The sequence below is a fragment of the Antrostomus carolinensis genome, unplaced genomic scaffold, assembly GCF_000700745.2.
Source record: "Antrostomus carolinensis isolate BGI_N321 unplaced genomic scaffold, ASM70074v2 scaffold12527, whole genome shotgun sequence".
NCBI classification, from domain to species: domain Eukaryota; kingdom Metazoa; phylum Chordata; class Aves; order Caprimulgiformes; family Caprimulgidae; genus Antrostomus; species Antrostomus carolinensis.
In genome coordinates, this window is record NW_010326677.1 from 3,713 (window position 1) to 23,452 (window position 19,740).

At 37.6% G+C, this 19,740-nt stretch overlaps 1 protein-coding gene across 1 annotated transcript in view; it reads left to right on the plus strand.

Annotated features, from left to right (window-relative positions):
* The first annotated feature begins 701 nt into the window (after positions 1-701).
* ALS2 (alsin Rho guanine nucleotide exchange factor ALS2) overlaps positions 702-19,740 on the plus strand; it is a 36,590-nt gene continuing 17,551 nt past the window's right edge. Inside the window, 14 exon segments of the mRNA XM_010171665.1 lie at positions 702-794; positions 3,212-3,366; positions 4,827-5,746; positions 7,933-8,293; positions 9,170-9,338; positions 9,874-9,970; positions 10,376-10,453; positions 11,406-11,582; positions 13,306-13,477; positions 13,852-14,032; positions 15,781-15,846; positions 18,414-18,576; positions 19,362-19,493; positions 19,723-19,740. Coding sequence (XP_010169967.1) covers positions 775-794; positions 3,212-3,366; positions 4,827-5,746; positions 7,933-8,293; positions 9,170-9,338; positions 9,874-9,970; positions 10,376-10,453; positions 11,406-11,582; positions 13,306-13,477; positions 13,852-14,032; positions 15,781-15,846; positions 18,414-18,576; positions 19,362-19,493; positions 19,723-19,740 — 2,709 coding nt within the window. The 5' untranslated portion in view covers positions 702-774.

Sequence of the window (19,740 nt, forward strand, 5' to 3'; positions counted from 1 at the left end):
CATTAAGATAGAAAGGTGTGAGGTGAACTTGCAAAATTCAAAATCTGAAAGGATAAAAGCCTAAATAGAGCAGCCACTTTTTTTTCTCCTTGGCTTCCACGTTTTTATTACATCTTCATAGTGACTCCACGACCAGATTGCATGAAGAAATGTTTTGAGCTCGTAGTTGTCTTTCTGCATTTCTGCACAGGCTTTAATAGCACTGTACCTTTTAATGGTAATAGGTGCTTATGTTCAGGATTACAGTTCTGAATTCAATGCTTAACCATTTTCTGCTCATATAAGTTTGTTTACCTTATAAATTTAGCTTAAGTATGGAATTCCATCTTATATTAGTCTGAAAATGGATCAGTTACTCTGCTTTCACGTTTTGTCAGTGCTATACTGAGAACTGGAGAGACTGATGTCAATTTCTGCCTTTGAACAAGGTTTTGTTCAGTCTGTCCTTACAATAGACTTGCTGTGAGATGAGTAGGTAGGACAAGGCTGGCTGTTCAGCTTTTGTCTGCCAACTCAGTGTGTGGGAACTAAATACTTCAACCATCCTAGTGCTGTGGAAGTGTTTATTTTACATGGGATCTAAAGCTTTCCTCCTTGTTTATTGTTTGGTGGTTTGGTTATTTGGGGTTTGTTTTTGGCTGGGGTTTTTTTTTTTTAGGCTTAACATTATTTGCAGTTAAATATCTGGTTTTTATGTTTTACAGTTTGTGGAAATTATATTGTTCCTTCTGAAAGAGGAATGATTTGGTGGTGATGGAGTGCTGCCACTGACAGATGGACTCACAGGAAAGAAGGTGAGAATGAGCAGCTAGGTGAAGCCACAGAGGCTCCCTGAAGTACGCCAGCTCGTGATCACCCTGTAAAATTTTTAAGTGGTGTCAGTACCCTCTTTATGTAACTTACACTAAAGGGAAGAAAAGGAGTAACTCGGTGTTAGTTTCAGTTATGTCTGGAACACTCAACTTATTACAACAGCAACTTCTTTTTAAGTTGGTTGTTGAAATTTGTGGAGGGATAGCCATAGGCTGGAAACTTGAAAGTAACGTTCTCTGGTGAACAATAAATCATATCTGTTACCTGCACCTGTGAATTTTCATTCTGGACCAATAGCCCTGCAGTAGACTATTCTTTTGCTCCTTGTTTCTTCCACTAAGATCCCTGACAGAGGTCAGCTGGTTTTGGAATGGAAAATTAGTGTCTTGTAATAAATTCTGGTATGTGACTGTCCAAATTTGTCTTACCCTGTTCTCTGAAGACTTATTAAAAGGATAAAAGCCCAAATACCGGGCTTTGGACTGAATTTAATACACAGTATGTTGATGAAAACTCTCTATATTACTGTGTTGTGATTTTTGGTGTGCTTTGCCCATCTGAGTAAAATCCGTATTTTTATTTTAGATAAATGTCCTAATTATGATGCTGGATTTTTCTAACTTTTTTTTTCCTGCCCTATATATTACTCAACTGGTTCCTTTTTAATTTACTTCTATTCTAAACACAAGTCCTATCTATTAAAAAATGCAAGATGGACTCTGCGTTTTAATACTCTGTATGTTGTTTGGATTAAATTCCTTATGTGAATTTTAGAAGAGTTCTTGACTGTTACATTTTTGATATATTTTTCTTGGTTTTTTTCTTCTTTTTTTGTTATGTGGAAAAAGAAGAGAGATTAGGGATGGGCACAGGAATTGAGTGTCATAATTTCATCTCTTGGTTATTCTGATTTTGAATGTTTCAGAGGCAGATTGTGCAAAGGTGTTGTTCAACTAGCAGAATTTGTAGTTTAAAAGATCAGTAGTCTGCATGAATAGGGCCTTATGGCTTTTGAATGTGTTGCTTGCATAGGTTGTCCACGATGCAGCCTATCAGCTTTTTCTGGATTTGCTTCAGTATTGGAATACATTTGGGGTTTTGTGCCTTTTCTTCTAGACAAAGATTGACATTTCGCCAAAACTTTTCTTGCTACTGTATATATTTAACTTCACAAGTTTGTGCAAAGCTGCAATAACTGATTTGTGTTGGGAGTAAATGACTTGATTGTTGACAAACAAGGAGCTGAACCTACTTTTTCCTGCAGGGTGGATAACAATCTATTCTATATAAAGTTTTAAATGAATTTAAAGAAAACTCTTAATTTAACTTGAAATGCTGTGAGTCTGTATTGATGTTTAAATTTAAATGAAGTGATTCCACAAATTGTTAAAACTGTGTGCTTGTTGTCAAAGTTCTGAGGAGTGGCTGTGCTGAATGGGAGAATTTGCTGACTGAGCATTAAAACCAGAGTGTGATAAAGCATTAAACCAGCTTTGGGTAGTTCCAGTCACTCCTGCAAACCCAGATACTTCTATTGTGTTTTAGGATATATTTTATTTATTTATTTTCTTGGTTCAGTTGATTTGAATGACTGACTCGTTTGAATCTGAGACTCAATAAGAATTAAAAGAGGAGGCGGAACAACCAAAACCTCATTTTTCTCTTTAAAGGTAGAAATGAAAGTATATAAAAGAGGAGCTCTTAGAGGTGTAGTGTTTTGAAGACGCTGTGAATGGGAGTAGTTGGTTCACAGTGAAATCCACACACAATACATTCTTTGCTAAATTATTTTCTTTTAAACAAATATTATTTGAGATGTTTACATTTATTTCCAGCACACTTGATGTTCCATGTAACTGACAAAAACATGATTATGACTGTTTTTGCTGCTTTCCAAAAGCTGAATAATATAAAACATGAATAAAACCTAATAAACCAGAAATGTTTCTTCTGCTTTCTAACACAGGAAGAGTTAACATTATAAATCTCACTGTTCAGATAGGAACAGAGTTGCTTACATATGAGTAAAACTGGTGCAACCATCTCCCTCAGAATAGAATGGCAGAATTGTGTATTAATTTTATATCTTTGCTGTGAGCAACATATACAAGAAAAAGCTATATCAGTCGTAAGTGTATTTTTAAGTTTACTCATGAAAAGAGCGGCTGCTTTTTAGGCAGTAAAGTTCAAATGAAAAAGAAAGATTATTATTTCAAAAAGAAGGTACTTGCTTTTCATTTAATTAACATTTAAATTAAATAAAATATGTTGTCTTCCTGAAATTAAAACTAATGCTTGAACTACTAAGCCTTTCCTACATATGTGAAAAGCAAACTATGTATTACTGAACCACAGAAAACTTCAAGTTGATTATGTGTTTCTTCCAATCTTTTTGTAGCTCAGAAGAGGCAGAAGGAGCCAAAGAAAGAGGCCTGGTCTATGTTTGGAAGGCTGGTTCCTCCTCTGTAGCTCCAGAAAGGCTTCCAGGCCTCAGTGGAAAGACTGTATTACAGGCAGCCCTTGGAATACATCATGGGTTACTTCTAACAGAAGGTAATAAACATCTTCATTTTAAATATTTGAGGCAATAACAAGCTTTAGTAATTGTCACGTTTTCTTTTTTTTTAGATTTTTTTTTCGTTCTATCTGTCTCTTGTACACAGCGTTTAAACAGATTTTTAACTTTGCCACTATTTCCTTCTTAGTTGTAAGTTACTTAAAACGGTGTTGGAATATAAATTATATGCACAGTGTCTTCTTTCATACTCTTTTTTTACTTCTAACAATGGCTCTGGATTTCCTGTTTAAAGATGGTAATGTAATCTGAGCCACATTAACTCAAAATGACATTTTTTGTGATGTCTTTCATTCAAAAACGACAGTACAGCAAGAAGTTATCTTGATGTGTAAGAGGTTTGGTTTCTCTGTGCTTCTGGAAAAACATGTAGCTAACAGATGCATCAGGGTGAGTCTTGGTTTGTGAGCAGTTTGGCACTGTGAATCGAAGCATTTCTAAAAGCCAGTCCCTGTAAGTGTTTGCATAGCTTGGTCCTTACTTATGCTGATCAATGGGCATACAGTTGTAAAGACTAAACTGGAAGTTGCTGCTTTGATTTTTCTCTGATGTTTTTGAAGGAAAAATTCCAGGTTCTTGGTGAGCCTGCTATAAGCACCTCTCCTCTATTGGAGTTGTTATGGAGCTCCCATGGTCTTTAGAACATGTTTCTTTCTTCTAACTTTAAAAGGACTTTTTGCAGGTATGTTCTTGCCCCGTGAAGGATGTTGTTTGTGAATATGATTTACCATTTTTCTATCACTGTGAAAACAACCGTTCATTTTAAAAATAGATTTCTGCTTTTCTTTAGAATTAGCAAGGTAACTTGACCTGGCATTGCTGCAGTCTTTTCAGGTAAAGGTAATCTAGTCTAGACCACGCTTTTGTTGTGCTTTTGCCAAGACAGGTTGGACCTGATGATCCTTGAGGTCCCTTCCAACCTGGTATTCTACCATTCTATGAAATTTTGGAGAGGCTGCAGTACAACATCAAACCAGTGACAAGTTAGCCACTCCCCCGCTTTCCACCTGATAGGACAATCCTATCTTACTGTAGGGTGGCAAACAGTACACTTTGGTGATGCTAGATCTCTTTGTGGAAAGATGAGTTTCGTACTTTGTCATGCCCTTCAAGCATGGTTGTACATGCTTAATACGTTGTATGTTTTTAAAACAGAGAAGGATGAAAAAGTACACTTAACTTGAGTATAGCAGAATTTTTGGCAGAAAAGCATTACTTAGCTCAATGGTGCATGCATGCAAATAGATAATGTTAACATGAGGTATAGAACTTAATAGCAGAGAGCGACCAGCATTCTTGATGTATCAATAGCCATAGTTTTGCTGAGCCTGGAGACAGCTAAAAAATGCTATCTGTTTATCTGAATCTTTCTTTTCTGTTTATCTGAATCTCAATTTTTGCATTGGTTTAACATTTTATTGGTTTTTTTCCCTCACAGGCGGAGAGGTCTACAGTTTTGGAAAACTGCCCTGGAGATCAGGATTGGAAGAGTCATGTGCTAATACTCCTATCTTAGAAAATACTTTACTTGGGCATCATATTATTACAGTGGCAGCTGGCAGCTTCCATAATGGAGCCGTGACAGAAAGTGGTGTGGTGTACATGTGGGGGAACAATTCTGCTGGTCAGTGTGCAGTTGCTAATCAGCCATGTGTGCCAGAGCCACAACCCATCAGTATTTCTGATTCTGAAACCAGTCCTCTGTTATCAGTAAGGATTTTGCAGCTAGCATGTGGAGAGGAACACACGCTGGCACTGTCACTAAGCAGAGAGATATGGGCTTGGGGGACTGGCTGCCAGCTTGGTCTCATAACTACAACTTTCCCAGTGACAAAGCCACAGAAGGTAGAGCACCTGGCAGGACGTGTTGTGCTCCAGATTGCTTGTGGAGCCTACCACAGCCTGGCTCTGGTACAGTGTCTCCCTGTGCAGGAAATGAAGCCTATCCCAGAGAGGTGCAATCATTGCAGTCAACTCCTCATTACCATGACGGACAAGGAAGATCATGTCATCATTTCAGATAGTCACTGTTGCCCACTAGGTGTAGCATTGTCTGATAACCAACCAGAAAACAATGTCTTCTGTCCCTCACTGGAGACCCTAGAAGGAAAAAGTGTAACACGTAGCCAAAGTAAAGACTGTCAGAAACCACTTGTGGAAGAACGTACACTGGTTGCTTTAGAATCTAATGGAGCAAGTATCCTTTCCAGCAATGATGGACAGGAAGACAGTAGAACTTCTAGTCCTGGAAATACTCTGTTCCCAAACAAAAAAGAAGTGAAAGAGTACTCAATCAGTTTATCAGATCACTCATTAAATGAGAGCCTGGAGAAAAACATCTGCACAGAACCTGAGCAGGTTGGTACTTAGTTACTAGCTCTTAATTTGCTACGACTCCTCTTGTATACTTGATGTTATTCTTTTTACAAATGAAAAATTCTTAGTTTAATGTAGCAGTGCTTTTGTTTCCTCCTCAAAGTGTTTCTTCTCTGTGATAGTTCTCAACTTCTAAGTGGAAGATTTTTTGCCCTCCATCCTTGTTCAATTGTAAGCCTTTAATGTGAGCAGCCGTGACAGTGCTGTAGTCTCTCCTCTTCATGGTCACAGTACAAGAACCACATAAGCCAGTTTCCCATTCTCTCACTGTTTTATGATGTGTGGTTCTCCTGCTTGTGGAGTGTGGTAAGCAGGTACTTGTCTAACTTGCCTTTAAGATAGAACTTTCTTTTCTATACATGGAATGAATCTCTCACAAACCTGTCTAATTTCTCAATCAGTTAAAAATTTGAGATTGCAGGATTGTAAATGTAATGTTAAAGAGTTGACCAAAAGGCTAATCATGTAGAGATGGCATAAACTTATAAACAGGGATGGGAAATACATAAGTACTACTGTTTTGTGTGTTGTGGAAAATGAGTCATCAACAGTGTTTTGATGCTACAGCAGAACAGTAAAGTAATAATTTCTTAATAAGCATCAGAAGATGCTTGGTTTGAAGGTTCAAGAGCACTTCCCAGATCCCTGACAAAATACTACATTTTGTACTCTTTTGAAAAAAGTCTTATTTGGAGTGGAGGGGAAGAAGATACAACCCAAAAGCTATTACACAGAAAACTAATCCAAAATCTTGCAGTGCAGTCTGGCTGTCCTTACTTAAGTCCTGTCCTGCTGGATGGTTTATGGTAAAGGTAATGTCTGTAAGAAAAACTGCTGCTCTGTGGCCCAGTATGCAAAATTCATAGCAGAATTCTGAAGGTTTCTTTTGTCATTTCAAGTGTTGTGTACATATCAGTTTCTTAATTTTTATTTTATAGTTACAGTAAGAAATTTTTTACAGTGGTTTTGAGAGGTAAATTCACAGTGCCTAATAAATAGTTGATTTTTGTTAGCACCTTTGCATAAAAAAAAAATAGAAATATAGTATTAAAACCAAAACAAACTGTCGGGTACCTTGGTGATTCAGCAAGTTATGTTTTCCTATTCTGAGGGAAACTTATTTCAGAGAAATAAACATTGTGTGAACACAGTTGGCCTTCTGCTGCTTTTTGTTAGTACAAATGCATTCTAGTTGTGGGCTGCTCAGACTCATGCAAGAACTCCTGCTGTTAAGAAATGACTGAAACGCGTAGTTTCATGCTCCCTTTCGCAAATCCCTGTTCCTGGAATATTTCCAGAGTACTGTTTCTCTTGTTCAGTTCCAGGAATAAACAAGCCTGGAATTGATTCAATGAATCTTAACACAATTGAGCTTACATGTGAAGAGCAGAGATGAGGACTCTACTGTAAGGTTTCAGCATTAGTAAAATCCTTTTTTTCCTCTTTGCTTTCCTTCACTAATCAAGTTTGATTTTCTGTATTGCTAGGCAATCCTTTTATAAATAGGAATGAAGTACAAGTAAATAGGACCAATCCAAATCCTTTAGGCTAATTTCTCAGAAAAAACAGAAGTCAAAAATTGTTTTCCTCTGGCAGGATAAAATGAGCTATAATATTTATATTAATAGTCTTTCCCACCATGTACTAGGTGGTAAAATGGGACTTTGCTGTCTTTGCTTTAACATTCAAACTATCAATCCATGAGTCGCTGTGTTTTCCTTTAAACATATTGAAGGGAGAACTTACCTCTCTGTAAATACAGCATGCTCAGTGATGCACTTCAATTAGTGGGAAAGTTGTTGGTAATAAGCGTAAAATGAATCCCTTTCTATATTTGTTTGCAAAGATCTTTTTTTATTTTATTTCATTTTTAAAAAGCCAGACCCACAGTCTCTTATGGATGAACTACAATACAAGTGCAAGAGAAAAAGCCCAGTCTATGTTGAAATGGTGCTTGGTCCTACCTTAAAAAACATGATTCTGAGGAATACTCAGAATTTTATACTGAGATGTACACTTCTATACTGAGTTGTACACCTCAGTATAAAAAGCTGCCTCATAATGTCTTGTTCAGCCTAGCATGTAATTTGAATAATGAATGTGTATATCATTAAACTACTGTTATGTGCTGTCTGGTATTATAGTCTTCAATTTTTCTTTCATTTTAGCATTCTCAAGAAGAACAACTCAGTGCTTGTATCCCTGGCCCTCCAGGTACTGGCACATCTGCTTTGAACAGTTTGGTGGCCTCTTGTGCATCAGCAGTTGGTGTGAGAGTAGCTGCTACATATGAAGCTGGAGCACTGTCTCTAAAGAAAGTAATGAACTTTTATGGCACACCTTCATGTGAACCAGGATCTCAATCTGGAGGTGGTTCCCCGGGGCCTGAAGCTCTGAAAGATGGTCGAGAAGAGCAGGTCAGACTGGAATCCATGCAGGGGAAGAAGAGTTCCAGCTTAGTAGATATTAGAGAGGAGGAATCTGAAGGAGGCACTCGAAGACTTTCCCTGCCTGGCTTGTTGTCACAAGGTAAAAAAGCACATTGGGAAAATCAAGAGACTGGAAAAGTTACAACAATGTGGAAGTTTATAAGTGAAAATAAAATGTATTTATTGATCACAAATCTAGTTATCTACCAAATACGTTTATGAATTCTAAACTATATATTAGGACTCAAAGGCTGTGGGGGGAGTGAAGACTAGCAGATGCTGCATGCTGAGAAACCAAAAGCATAGTGGGTTTAGGAATGTTCTTTATCCGTGAAGTAAGGTGAAGCAGGCACATTATAGTAGTCTGGGCATCCTGTTGCAAAACAATAGCAAATTATCTTTTCATATGGGTTGCATAGCAGATAAAAATCTGTGTGACCTGTAATCCCTACTGCACTGAGCTGATTTTGAGACAGGGACCTAGAAATATTCCAGTTCCTACTGACAAACTTCAAAGTTTATGACCTTTTTCCCCTCATAGATTTTTAGTGTTGCCAATTGCTCTGAATGGGTGGGTGTATGGTTTAGTTCTATATTGATCTTGGATCTGAGGGGAGACTTTAGGAAATACTGAAATCTTTTGTTCACTGCAAGGATGTATTTTCTTTCAAAACTTACTTTTTTTTAATGTATAGTTTGTTTTGGTTCATTTGCTTCAATATAACTGTATAGTTCTTATATGCCTGTTATCCTTTCATAGCTGGTAAAAATTAGTTGGGATGTGTCTACTTTTAGCACATGACTTCTGTGTAACCTATCTTGTTAAGTGTCAGCCTGTGCTCTCAAGCTTAATTAAGACCTCTTTAAGAAATTTTGATGAGTTATTTCCAGCGGTACTGTTACTGTGTAACACACAGTGAATGATGTATTTACCTAAAATGATGAGCAAGTTTTCTACCTGTTGGCCTGTTTTCAGTTTCTCCTAGGCTCTTACGGAAGGTAGGGCGGGCAAAAATGAGGACTGTAGCTCTGACTCCAACCTACAGTGGTGAGGCTGATGCTCTTTTACCTTCTCTAAGAACGGAGGTGTGGAGCTGGGGAAAGGGGAAGGAAGGACAGCTAGGACATGGTGATGTTTTGCCAAGGTGAGATTTCTTTGAATGTTTTTTTATTCAGTAGGTCACTAGGAAATCTTGAGTATTCAGCTTTCTCAAATTTAGTCAACTGCCTTGCATTGTGTTCTAGTTTTTTTAAGTGTTGTGACCTAAGTTCCTCCCAGTAACATGTTTTATGCTGTATTGTTACTAAACATCAATCAGTTCGACTTTTCCCCTGTGTAATCTCATTTAGTTTCCTGCTCCAGCAGGGGGATTGGACTAAATGATCTTTCGAGGTCCCTTCCAATCCCCAGCATTCTGTGATTCTGTGACATTCTGTAATCATTAGGAGTTTTGGTGATCATTTTACTTTGTCCAAATTGGGGTGAGGTTTATCATCAACTTTTGCCCTTCGTGACCTTTTTGACTAAGCTGGTTTATTGCCAAAAGGACTCTGTGTATGTTTGTTTTCTCTAATTTGTTTTGGGGAAAAAATAAAACTTGGAATTTATTTTTGTGTTAAGACTACCTCTGATAATCTTTTTTTCTTCTCCCCACTTACCTGGATTCTGGGGATTGACAGACTTCAGCCACTGTGTGTGAAAAGCCTAGATGGTAAAGAAGTGATTCACCTCTCTGCTGGTGGCCATCATTCCTTAGCACTCACTGCCAAATCCCAGGTACAAGTGACTGTTATCATTTATTGTTTATCTATGACATAATTCTCATGTTTGGTGTTTTCTAGGGTTTTATTTCTTTTGTTTCTAAATTTTTTTTATGTTTGTGGCAGGTAACTTAAAAGCAACGTAGAATTTTAATTCTGTTTCTGCCAAAGTTCTGCATGTACCGTCAGCATTATGTTTAAAGATTGCAATGACTTGATTTGGCACATTCCATTTCTGAATATGAGAAGACAAATTGAGAATATAGAAAGACAATGGAAATTAGGGACATACTTCTTGGTACATTAATCTTATACCCTAGACTTTGGTGTGGTTGCACACTTGATGTGTTGTACTACTATAATTCAGTGTGTGTCCATGTATATAGACTTACATTCTGACGTTTAGCTGTGTTTCTCACAGGTGTATTCATGGGGCAGTAATATCTCTGGCCAGCTTGGTCACTTGAACTCCCCCACAACAGTCCCTCGTCTCGCAAAGGTACTTTCTGTTTTTTGCATTTTTCTTCTTTCAGTTTAGGGTCTCTTCTTATACAAATTGGTGCAAAGTAATTTCTAAAAACTGACCTTGTTGATGGATCTGTGTGCTATATGCTAATAGAGCCCTTGATTTCTTTGGCTTATGCTGTGAATACGATCCTCAGATGGGCTTGTGAAAAATCTCCTCAAAGAATTAACACAGACTTCCACTGTTCTTTGACCACACTGAAGTTCTAAAACTGAGAAATGTGACTGGTTATATCTTCTTATCAGATTTCACTTCTACCTTATATTTTGCTTCTCTGATATTGGTGTTGCAGTGCTGAAACTTTTAAATACCTTGGGACACTGTTTTTATTCTAAACAATTGCTTCTGGCATTTTTAGCTTTGCTAGACCATGACAGTATTCATTTCTGTATTTCCAGAGCCATTTTGTCAGTGGGTTTATTGTTGGTTTTGAACTTCTCATGACATTGAGTGAACAGCCAAATAATGATTTTTTGATTAGACCAGACTCTTGCTTATGTTTTCTGGTGCTTGTCTTAGAGGAAAGTTAGCTGCACAGTTTTCCTGCTTAGGCCATATGCAAGTTAATGTACAGCATGTTAACAGGCTCCCACATTTATAGATTTCCCAGTTAAATGTAGAGTGGAGAATAGCGTCTCCACTTTGATCAAGCTTACCTGATGCCCATTTAAAAATAAAATGAATTTATAATTTAAAGGCAAAAAATCAGCCATTAGAAATAAGACTGTAAAGAAAGGTAGTTTCAGTATACATAAAAGAAATGTATTTGTCAGGAGATGCTGAAGTTGAAAAATTACCAGTTACTGCAATACTTTCTCTTGTCAGGTGTATTAAGTGTGTGTGTGGCTAGAAGAGTTAAGTACTCTTCCTCCTTCCAGTTTCAGGTGATTGTTTCTAATGTCTCTCCCTTCCTCATGGATTTCAGGTGTGTGGTGATGGTGTTTGGAGTACAGCAGCAGGACTAGATTATTCCCTCTTTTTAGCAGATGAGGAGGACTTCCAACCTGGATTATATTACAGTGGCCAGGAGACAACAACAGAAAATAATTTGTATGAAAATAGCTGTACTAAGGGTCCAATTCTGTTATTATCCTGCAGTAAGGTGAGTAGTATTTAAGTTAGTGTAAATAATACTGATGCTTTTTGGAAATAGTGCAGTACTGGTTGTTCAACTAGATTTAAGGGTGTCAAGTCAAGTAACCAGTTCCTAGCAGTCAAATCAGGAGCACAGTTTGTGGAGGGCAGAGAAGAGGCCTAATTAGTATCGTGCTCTTCTCTGCCTGTTTCTTGGTCTTTCCTTCTGTTTGAGGGACAGAGGTGTTTCCAGTGTGTCTATCCCATTTCCTTCCATGTGTGCATGTGCAGAAGTGCACTTACTTTTACACTGTGCTCTGTTTTCACCACAGTCTTCATGTGTTTATTCGTCAGTGCTATTGCTCTTCACTTTCCTGTTGTTTCTCAAGTGATTGTGGGCACTGCCTGCTCTATTCCATTCTGCTTCCTACACATCTTGTTTGTGAGCAGGCAGAAGGTCCCCCCTGAGCTCTGCATCTCCTTCCCTCCCCCTTCCTTTCTCATGGGTGTAAAAGGGGAACTGAGCAAAGGCACCAAAACACGTGTTTGCATGTTTATGGGAGAGAGAAGCTGCTCCTATTCAATTTTCTCCATCAAGCTGAATCTCCCATCTGCCTTGCAGTTGGTGTGAGGTGAGGTGAGTGTGTACTCTGACTGCATGTCCTCTTCCAAGTTATTTGTATGATTTCAGACCAGCCTGAGTTTAAGGTAACAAAAAGGAGATGGTGAGGGTAGAAAACAGCTCTTTGTCTGAACTCTTATGGGTCTCATTGCTACTTCCCTGGATTGAGCAGAATCGCAGTTGGAGAGAGGTTTTCTGGAGGAACAGGGATTCAGACACGGTCCATTCATATGCACATACGTGTGCACGCAGACACACACACTTGTATTCCTTCCATAAGGTTGTTGCTAGCCATTCTCTTCTGTTCTCTTGTAGGATAACTTGTAGGCTCCTGCATATCACAGTTGAGTTGCTTGTTGAACAACTCTGGCTCAGTATTTCTAAGGAATCCTCTATTTTAACAACAAAGGCAATAAAAGTAGAACTCAAACACTGAATTTCTTACTATACAGTGTTGCACGTGAACCAGAGTTAGTGAGGAGCCACAATGCGTCAGTGGCACTTGTGCTGACCTTAGAGAAGAATTTTGCTTCCAACTGCTGTGGAAAGCAAATCCCTACCAATACCTACACTAATGCCACTTGTGGTGTTCGTGTAGTTATTAGTATTAGTCCAGTGTGTTGGTATTGTAATATTCTCTTATCAATAAATTGGTATCCTTTGGATCCAGAAAGGACTGTAGTTCAGAGCACAGTCAAAATATTAAAGCCTTGTTATTCTCACTTCCTAATTAATAGGAGAAATAGCTGATGTAATGATACTATTTAATATCAACATTGTTGATATAAGTATGAAATATATTGCAGTTCTAAAAAGGACTGAACTGAAGGTCGCTATCTCTTAAACATGGAATGGTTCTGTGAGTCACCTTAAAAGATGGTCTATTTATTATCTTTTAGGCTCAGTCAGTACCAGGGAAATGAACAGCATTGACTAGAAAAGTTCTTTCTGGTTTGTCACTCTTGTATTAAGCCAGTATTGAATGGACTGTTTATCACTGTAGGTAACTAATTGTCACTTAGTGCTCCTAAAGATATGCTTTATTTGATATCACCCTATTTTTAAATTTGAGTGTAAAAAGAAAAATACTAAAGCTTCTGTTTTTTCTTTTCTCTTTTTCATCTTTCAGATAGGGTACATAAGCAATGTGATAGCTGGTGGTGACAACTGTTTGGTCTTAGTAGACAAAAACGTAATGGGATATATTGCCAGCTTGCATGAGTTGGCTTCTACTGAGAGAAGGTTTTATTTCAAACTGAGTGAGATCAAATCTCAGGTTCTTAGACCTCTTTTAGGTTTGGGTAAGAACTTATTTTAATATTTTCTTTTATATTATTTCCCCTATGTTCCACAACAAATTTATTTATGCAAAATTTAAAAGTAATTATATATTTTTAAGATAAAGCTAAGGTCTTATTCTTCTCCCCTGTTCAGATGAACTGGTGAAATACAGCTTCATTTTGACATCTGCATTATGCTATTAGTATTTGCACTTTTCCTGACTATTTCACCTGAAATAATTGTTTGAGCTGTATTTAGTCTAAAATTTTTGAATTCCTGATTTTGGATAACGTGTCCATGAGGTGAAATTGCTGATAAAACATCTAAACAGCACCTTCTGGTAATCCTGTTTACATTAATAAGGTGAGCTGAATTGCTTTCTGATCTGTTACAGATAATTTGGGCAATGCAAATACAATCCAGTTGTTGCAGGAAATGGCAAGCAGGTTCAGCAAGCTGTGTTATCTCATCGGTCAACACGGAGCTTCTTTAAGTAGCTTTCTTCATGGAGTGAAAGAAGCCAGGAGCTTGGCCATCCTGAAGCATTCCAGTCTCTTTTTGGATAGTTACACTGAGCAAGTATCTAATTCTCTCTCATCTTCAGTCTCTGCAGGCTTAACCTACTGACCACAACAAGCCCTGAGTTAGGGGAAAGTAGATCATAAGGAAAGCTACATAAGTAACTGTTGTGCAAATCACATTCTTGCAGTTTAAAATGCAGAGAGAGTTTTACACAAACCAATTCATTTTGTAGTGAGCTGTATATTTTTAAGTCTTCATCAATGGAGCACACTGGACAGCTTCAGCTTCCCTAATCTAAAATTTTACCTGCAAACTCCTCTTTGGTTGCTGCATATATACCTGTTAAAAAGCAGCATGTTCATTAATATAGTAAAGGTCCTGTAATATAACGTAATAGAGTTACCATGGCTAGGCTGCTGCCTTTGAGGGTTTACTGTAGTTACAAAATGCCTTTTGAATAGTTAACTAAAAATTGTCTCCAAGAAGAGCGATTCTTCTGTCCTGATATCTGCTAAATAGGCTAGTGTTACATCTTTCACCCGAAAGGCAAAGCTGCTTTAATGCTCAGAATTAAGTCTGAACTATCCTGGTTATTATTTTTATTAGCTTAATGCTTTTGAGAGAGTAAGTCTATGCAGTCACGCTGTTTGCTGCTGTTCTCCTCAATAACTCTTGTAGTTGCTGCTGGATAAATTTATCCAAATGTAGCAGAAGTCTCATCATACTTAATCCCTACAGGCTTTTTTGAAAAATACTGACTTGAGAGAGAAGAGAGTCTAAAAAAATCCTCTCTGAATGTAGTCTTGGTTACCAGGCTTCTGGAAATCTCTAAGGGAACAAAATTTCAAGATCATCAACTTCAGCTGTTGTTGTGGTAGCATTTTGAATTTGCAATTAGTTGCACTTTTTTCTAACACAAGCACAAGGGTTACTGCTTTTAGTGGGTCAGTGATAACCTTATGCCATATCACCCTAAAATAAGCTTTCTTCTCTGTTTATCAGATGGGTTGTTCATAATTGTAAATATGTATTTTCTCCCTTTCTTACTTAGTCTTTGACTTCAGTTTTTCTTGTAATCTGGATTTCCAGAATTGGTTCTCATTACTCAGATTAGAAGGGTTTCTTAATTTCTTCTTCTTGTCAAAGACTGAAATACCTAATTCCTGTTCTCATTACTGCCTGTCTTCTGCTCTCCTCTTTTGCTTTCTTATGCTTTACACATTTTTCTGTGTATGGCATCAGAACTTATGCATGCTCCTCAGCATAGTGTCTTGAGCATCTTCTGAGGATCCATCAGGCAACATAAGTATTACCTGTTAATTGGCCTAAGCTGAGACCTCTTCCCTCAGAGAAAGGTGGTTTTTAAAAATTATTGTATTTTTTTAATAGGGAAGAAGTGAAAGGTAGAATGTTAAATAGCAGGAAAAGAGAAATTCCCATCTTGAAATTTCCATCTTGAATATAATTAAAGCTAGTAGTATTAAACTGTTGAAGCAGTCTATTGTGTATATGCCCAAATTTGGGGGAAACAAAATTTGAGTTTCATTTGCAAAGTAAGTCCTTTGCATTGTGCTAATGGCAGCAGAAGTATGGAATAATAATGCACATTCTGTTCTCCATGTGGAAAGTGAATACTAAGTGTTCCAGTAACATTGAGTGTTTCACTGTTTAATAGTTTCTCAAGTACTTGGATTACTTGTATAGTGAAAGATACTGCAGATCTCATTGGTAAACTATTGGGAGTTATTTCCAGAGATGTTCTTATCTTGTCACTGAAGCTCTTTTTCTTACCCCTTTTTAGGTATTGTACTTCAGTAACGAACTTCCTTGTAATGGGAGGATTTATGCTCCTTGCAAAGCCAGCAATGTAAGCAAACCTTACCATTTTCTGGAGTTTTTGATCAACTAGCAAAGAACTGTACTTTAAAGGGCTGTGTAGGTATGTGTGCAGTAATGAGTGTGCAGAGACTTTGTCTCAGCTTGCTTGAATACACTAATTCCTTTTCCATCAGATGAAGAAAAAGTTACTTCCTCTAAACTGTGATAAAAATTTAGGTTAAAATGCTGCTGAATAAATTCAGTTCCTTTATCTTGAAGGTGGAGAAAGGATGAAAAACCATAAATTATTGTAAATTCCTTGAAATAAATGTACACAGATTTCAGATAAGGGTTTTTTAAAAAAAAAAACCTTAGTCTTGAAGTTAATTTTTTGTCATCTTTTCGGTGTTTGTTAGTATTTTATTCTTTCAAACGTTGCTGCCAAGAAAATACAGAACAGCAAACTTTTTTTAAGAATTAGTAAGAGTAGATATAATGTGAACTCACTTTTGTATGAATTTTTTACATTTATGGAAACACTTTAAAATGTTGCAAAAATAACAACATTTCTGCATATGTATCTTCTCTGCCTCTCAAGGTTGCTTTGCTCTGTTTCATGCGTAGATGCACTTAAATGTGAGGAAGGAATTGTACCATAAGGCCTGGAACAGTATATTGGAAGTTTATAGATAATAAAGTAAAGCTTTTTTTCTCAATTCAATTTTTGTCTAGGAAATAAAGTAATGACACTGTGCTGCTTTCACTCTAGGGCTGTGAATAAGTTGTTGCAATGAGGGTATTTTTTTAACTCCTCTGATGACTTGTCAGCTTTCCCTCCTTCTGAAATTCTGTAATCTGGGAGTAATTCTGTTACAGCTGTTTATGGAGCACTTTGAATGTAGTGTAAATGATGGTATTGGAAGTTCTTTGAAACCCTGGGATACCCAGTGCAAAGAATCTTCTGCACCAAAGGACCAGTACCAAAGACTAAATACAAAATCCCACTGCAGAGAAGACGCTGAGAATCTTTCTTCATTGGTCAAGATTTTTTAGGGTGACTTACAGGAAACTTAGTTCAAGTATAAGCCTATTTATAATTAGTACTGAAAAGTTCTGGATGCTGAAATGACTCATACTGCATTCTTTGCAGCCGTTGTCACTGTCAGGTGTCACAGCTTCTCCTACTGCAACCAGGGTCTCATTAGGTGAATAAGACTTTTTCAAGTTCTGAAACGTCAGGGAGGAGATGACTTAGAAGATGACTTGCAAAGGGAGGTCAAGAATATCTTTGCTGATACTGATAAACTTACCTCCTGCCCTGTTCCTGAGAGACACTGTCTTAAGTCAATGGTTAACGATGTCAGCCTGTCTTTCACGGGTATTCTGCAATATGAATGCATTAGAAGTAGTACAAACTTCTAAAAAGTGCTAGCTTCAATGGAAGTCTCCACTGTTGGCAGGTTTTTGAGCATTTCCTCTGAAAGAGTAGATGAGCTATACTCAGTGTTATGAATCTGTTATTATTTGACACTTCTCTACAGAGACACCTCCATGTGAGGATCTCAAAGCACTTTAAAAATGCAAGCCATCTGGATGGCTACATTTAAAATTAAGAAATATTGTCTTCTCTCTAAAGAAGACTTTATTCCTAAGGCTTGTTGAACAAGAGGGTTCCTAAATATCATTAGCAGACCTAGACAAGGTATGTTATTTTGATGTGTAAAATGGCATCTTGCTAATCAGGTAGAATTCTTAGGCACCCTGCTGTGCAATTCTCTGATCTGTTTTGCTGTCCCTGGGGCCTGCTTTCTCAGCCTCACCTGGTTCTTGCAGCTTGTGGTTTAAAAGCTTCCCAGCTGGATGTGTTTTAATGCAGATGTGTCATATGTGCCAGCACACGTGTACACACAGATATGGTGAAGGAGAGGGAAAAGTAGGTTTGTTTTCTTTTCAGTGAAGAAATCCTGGTTTTGTGTGCTAATGCATTGTCTTCAGAATCATTTCCCTCTTCTTCTCTGAACTAGATTAGTTCTCCCTCTTGGAAATCAGACTGAGGATTGAACAGATTTCCTGCCTTTCTTTGAGGTAGGATGTAATTTTTCTAGTTAGGGGAAAAACTGGTCAGTTGCCTTGAACAGCAGGGGTGGGGAAGAGATTATTTGGATATATTTAGGGAAGTGCAAAGTTTAGATTCCTTCAGGCCTTCTTGTATGAATCATCAGTGTTAGAAATGTACTACTCTAATGGGGAGGTCATTCTGCCTATTAGCTCTTTTACTAATTGAGTGTTAAAGGGGAAAAAGGCAATTAGTTACTCTCCAAATGGGGCAACTTAGTCAACTTTTGTAAACCATTTTAATGACTGACCACGTGAGAGTGGAAGTGAGAAAAGTCCTGTGTTGCAGTTAGAGAGCTACACGTCTGTATTACGGTACGTCCTTAAACTAAGTTGGGAATAGATTGATAAGCAGCATGCATTTGCATTTATAATTTTTATTGGTTTATGATAATCCAAAAAGGGACATTGTGAGCTCATTTATATAAAACATCATTGATGTCTTGTTGTCTTTTTTCTTCTCTTCTCTCCTCCCTCCTTCCCAATGGTGCCATCATTTAGAGACTTCTTGAGTAAAAACCAGGAGCTGTTACAGAAACTGTCTGAGAAGAATGAGGAGAACCTCCAGCTAGTGGAAGTCCTGAATGCTCTGTTTTTCATGCCATTTGGACGACTTCATAATTATGCTAGAACTTTGCTAAAGCTTGCTACATGTTTTGAAGTGGTAAGCTGGCTTTGTTATCTATATCTGAATAAATACACACGTAAAACTTACGGCTCGGAAGTAACTGTGTGAAGCAAATGCCAGGTAATTAGAAGTAGCTCAGTCTCGGAGGAGCTACCTCCGACTTGTATTTGCTGCAGGGAATATTGTGCACGTTTATTTGCGCAATCTCACACCACACCTGCACAGATCACATGGCAGGTAGAAACTTGTTACCCTGCCAGAACTTGTTTGTGTGCCTGAGCACTTAATTGCAAATATATTATTTTGATGCTTGCCTGTTGCTTTTCGTTTCCATCTGGCATCACCACTGTAGCTATCCTTGGCTGTAACACTACTAAAAATACTACATATATATTAGGTAGACTTTTACCACCCATTTAGATGTGTATAATTGCATTCTTTTGAAATAAAAGATTACTAAACAGGAACAATAATGGCTCGTTCATTTATCCTGATAGTAATTTGAGGTATTACTCCTGCAGTTATTAGCACTACTTCTGCTACAGCTTGTTAAGCTGCAAGAAGGTATATCATGTAATTGTATGTTAATTATTCTCCTCTTAACATTCATGGAACTTTGTGATTTTAAAAGCTCCCAGCACACCAACAGAACATCTGACCAAGAAAATATCTTAGCCTCCATGTTACTTTATTAACCAGACCAACTGTCATGTGTTTGGTGCTGATTTAATAAAATTGGCAGTTGCATTACATCTTGGTTAGTGTTGTTGGCCCAGGTGTTCAGAAGCACTCTCAGATCTGTCTTACCTTGTGCACTGTAGGCATCTCCAGAATACCAGAAGCTACAGGATTCTAGCTCTTGTTATGAGAGCCTTGCTGTCCATCTTAGCAGAAAGAGGAAAGAAGCAGAATACACACTTGGCTTCTGGAAGACCTTTCCTGGGAAAATGACGGTATAATAACAATTGTCAGTCCATTAGCAGCTTGAATCTCTTGCTTTTAGCATCATACCCTGTGTCTGGTACTGATGCTAATGTCCCACTTCTCATTTGTTGTTGCTGTAGTACCTTAACTTTAGAAGGGTTGGACCTTTACTATGAAAGACAAATAGCACTGACTTTAAGTCACAATCAGTGAGAAGTAAGCTTCTGCAATTTTTTTTTTTTTTAACCCTGCCTATAGGATTCCTTGCGGAAGCCA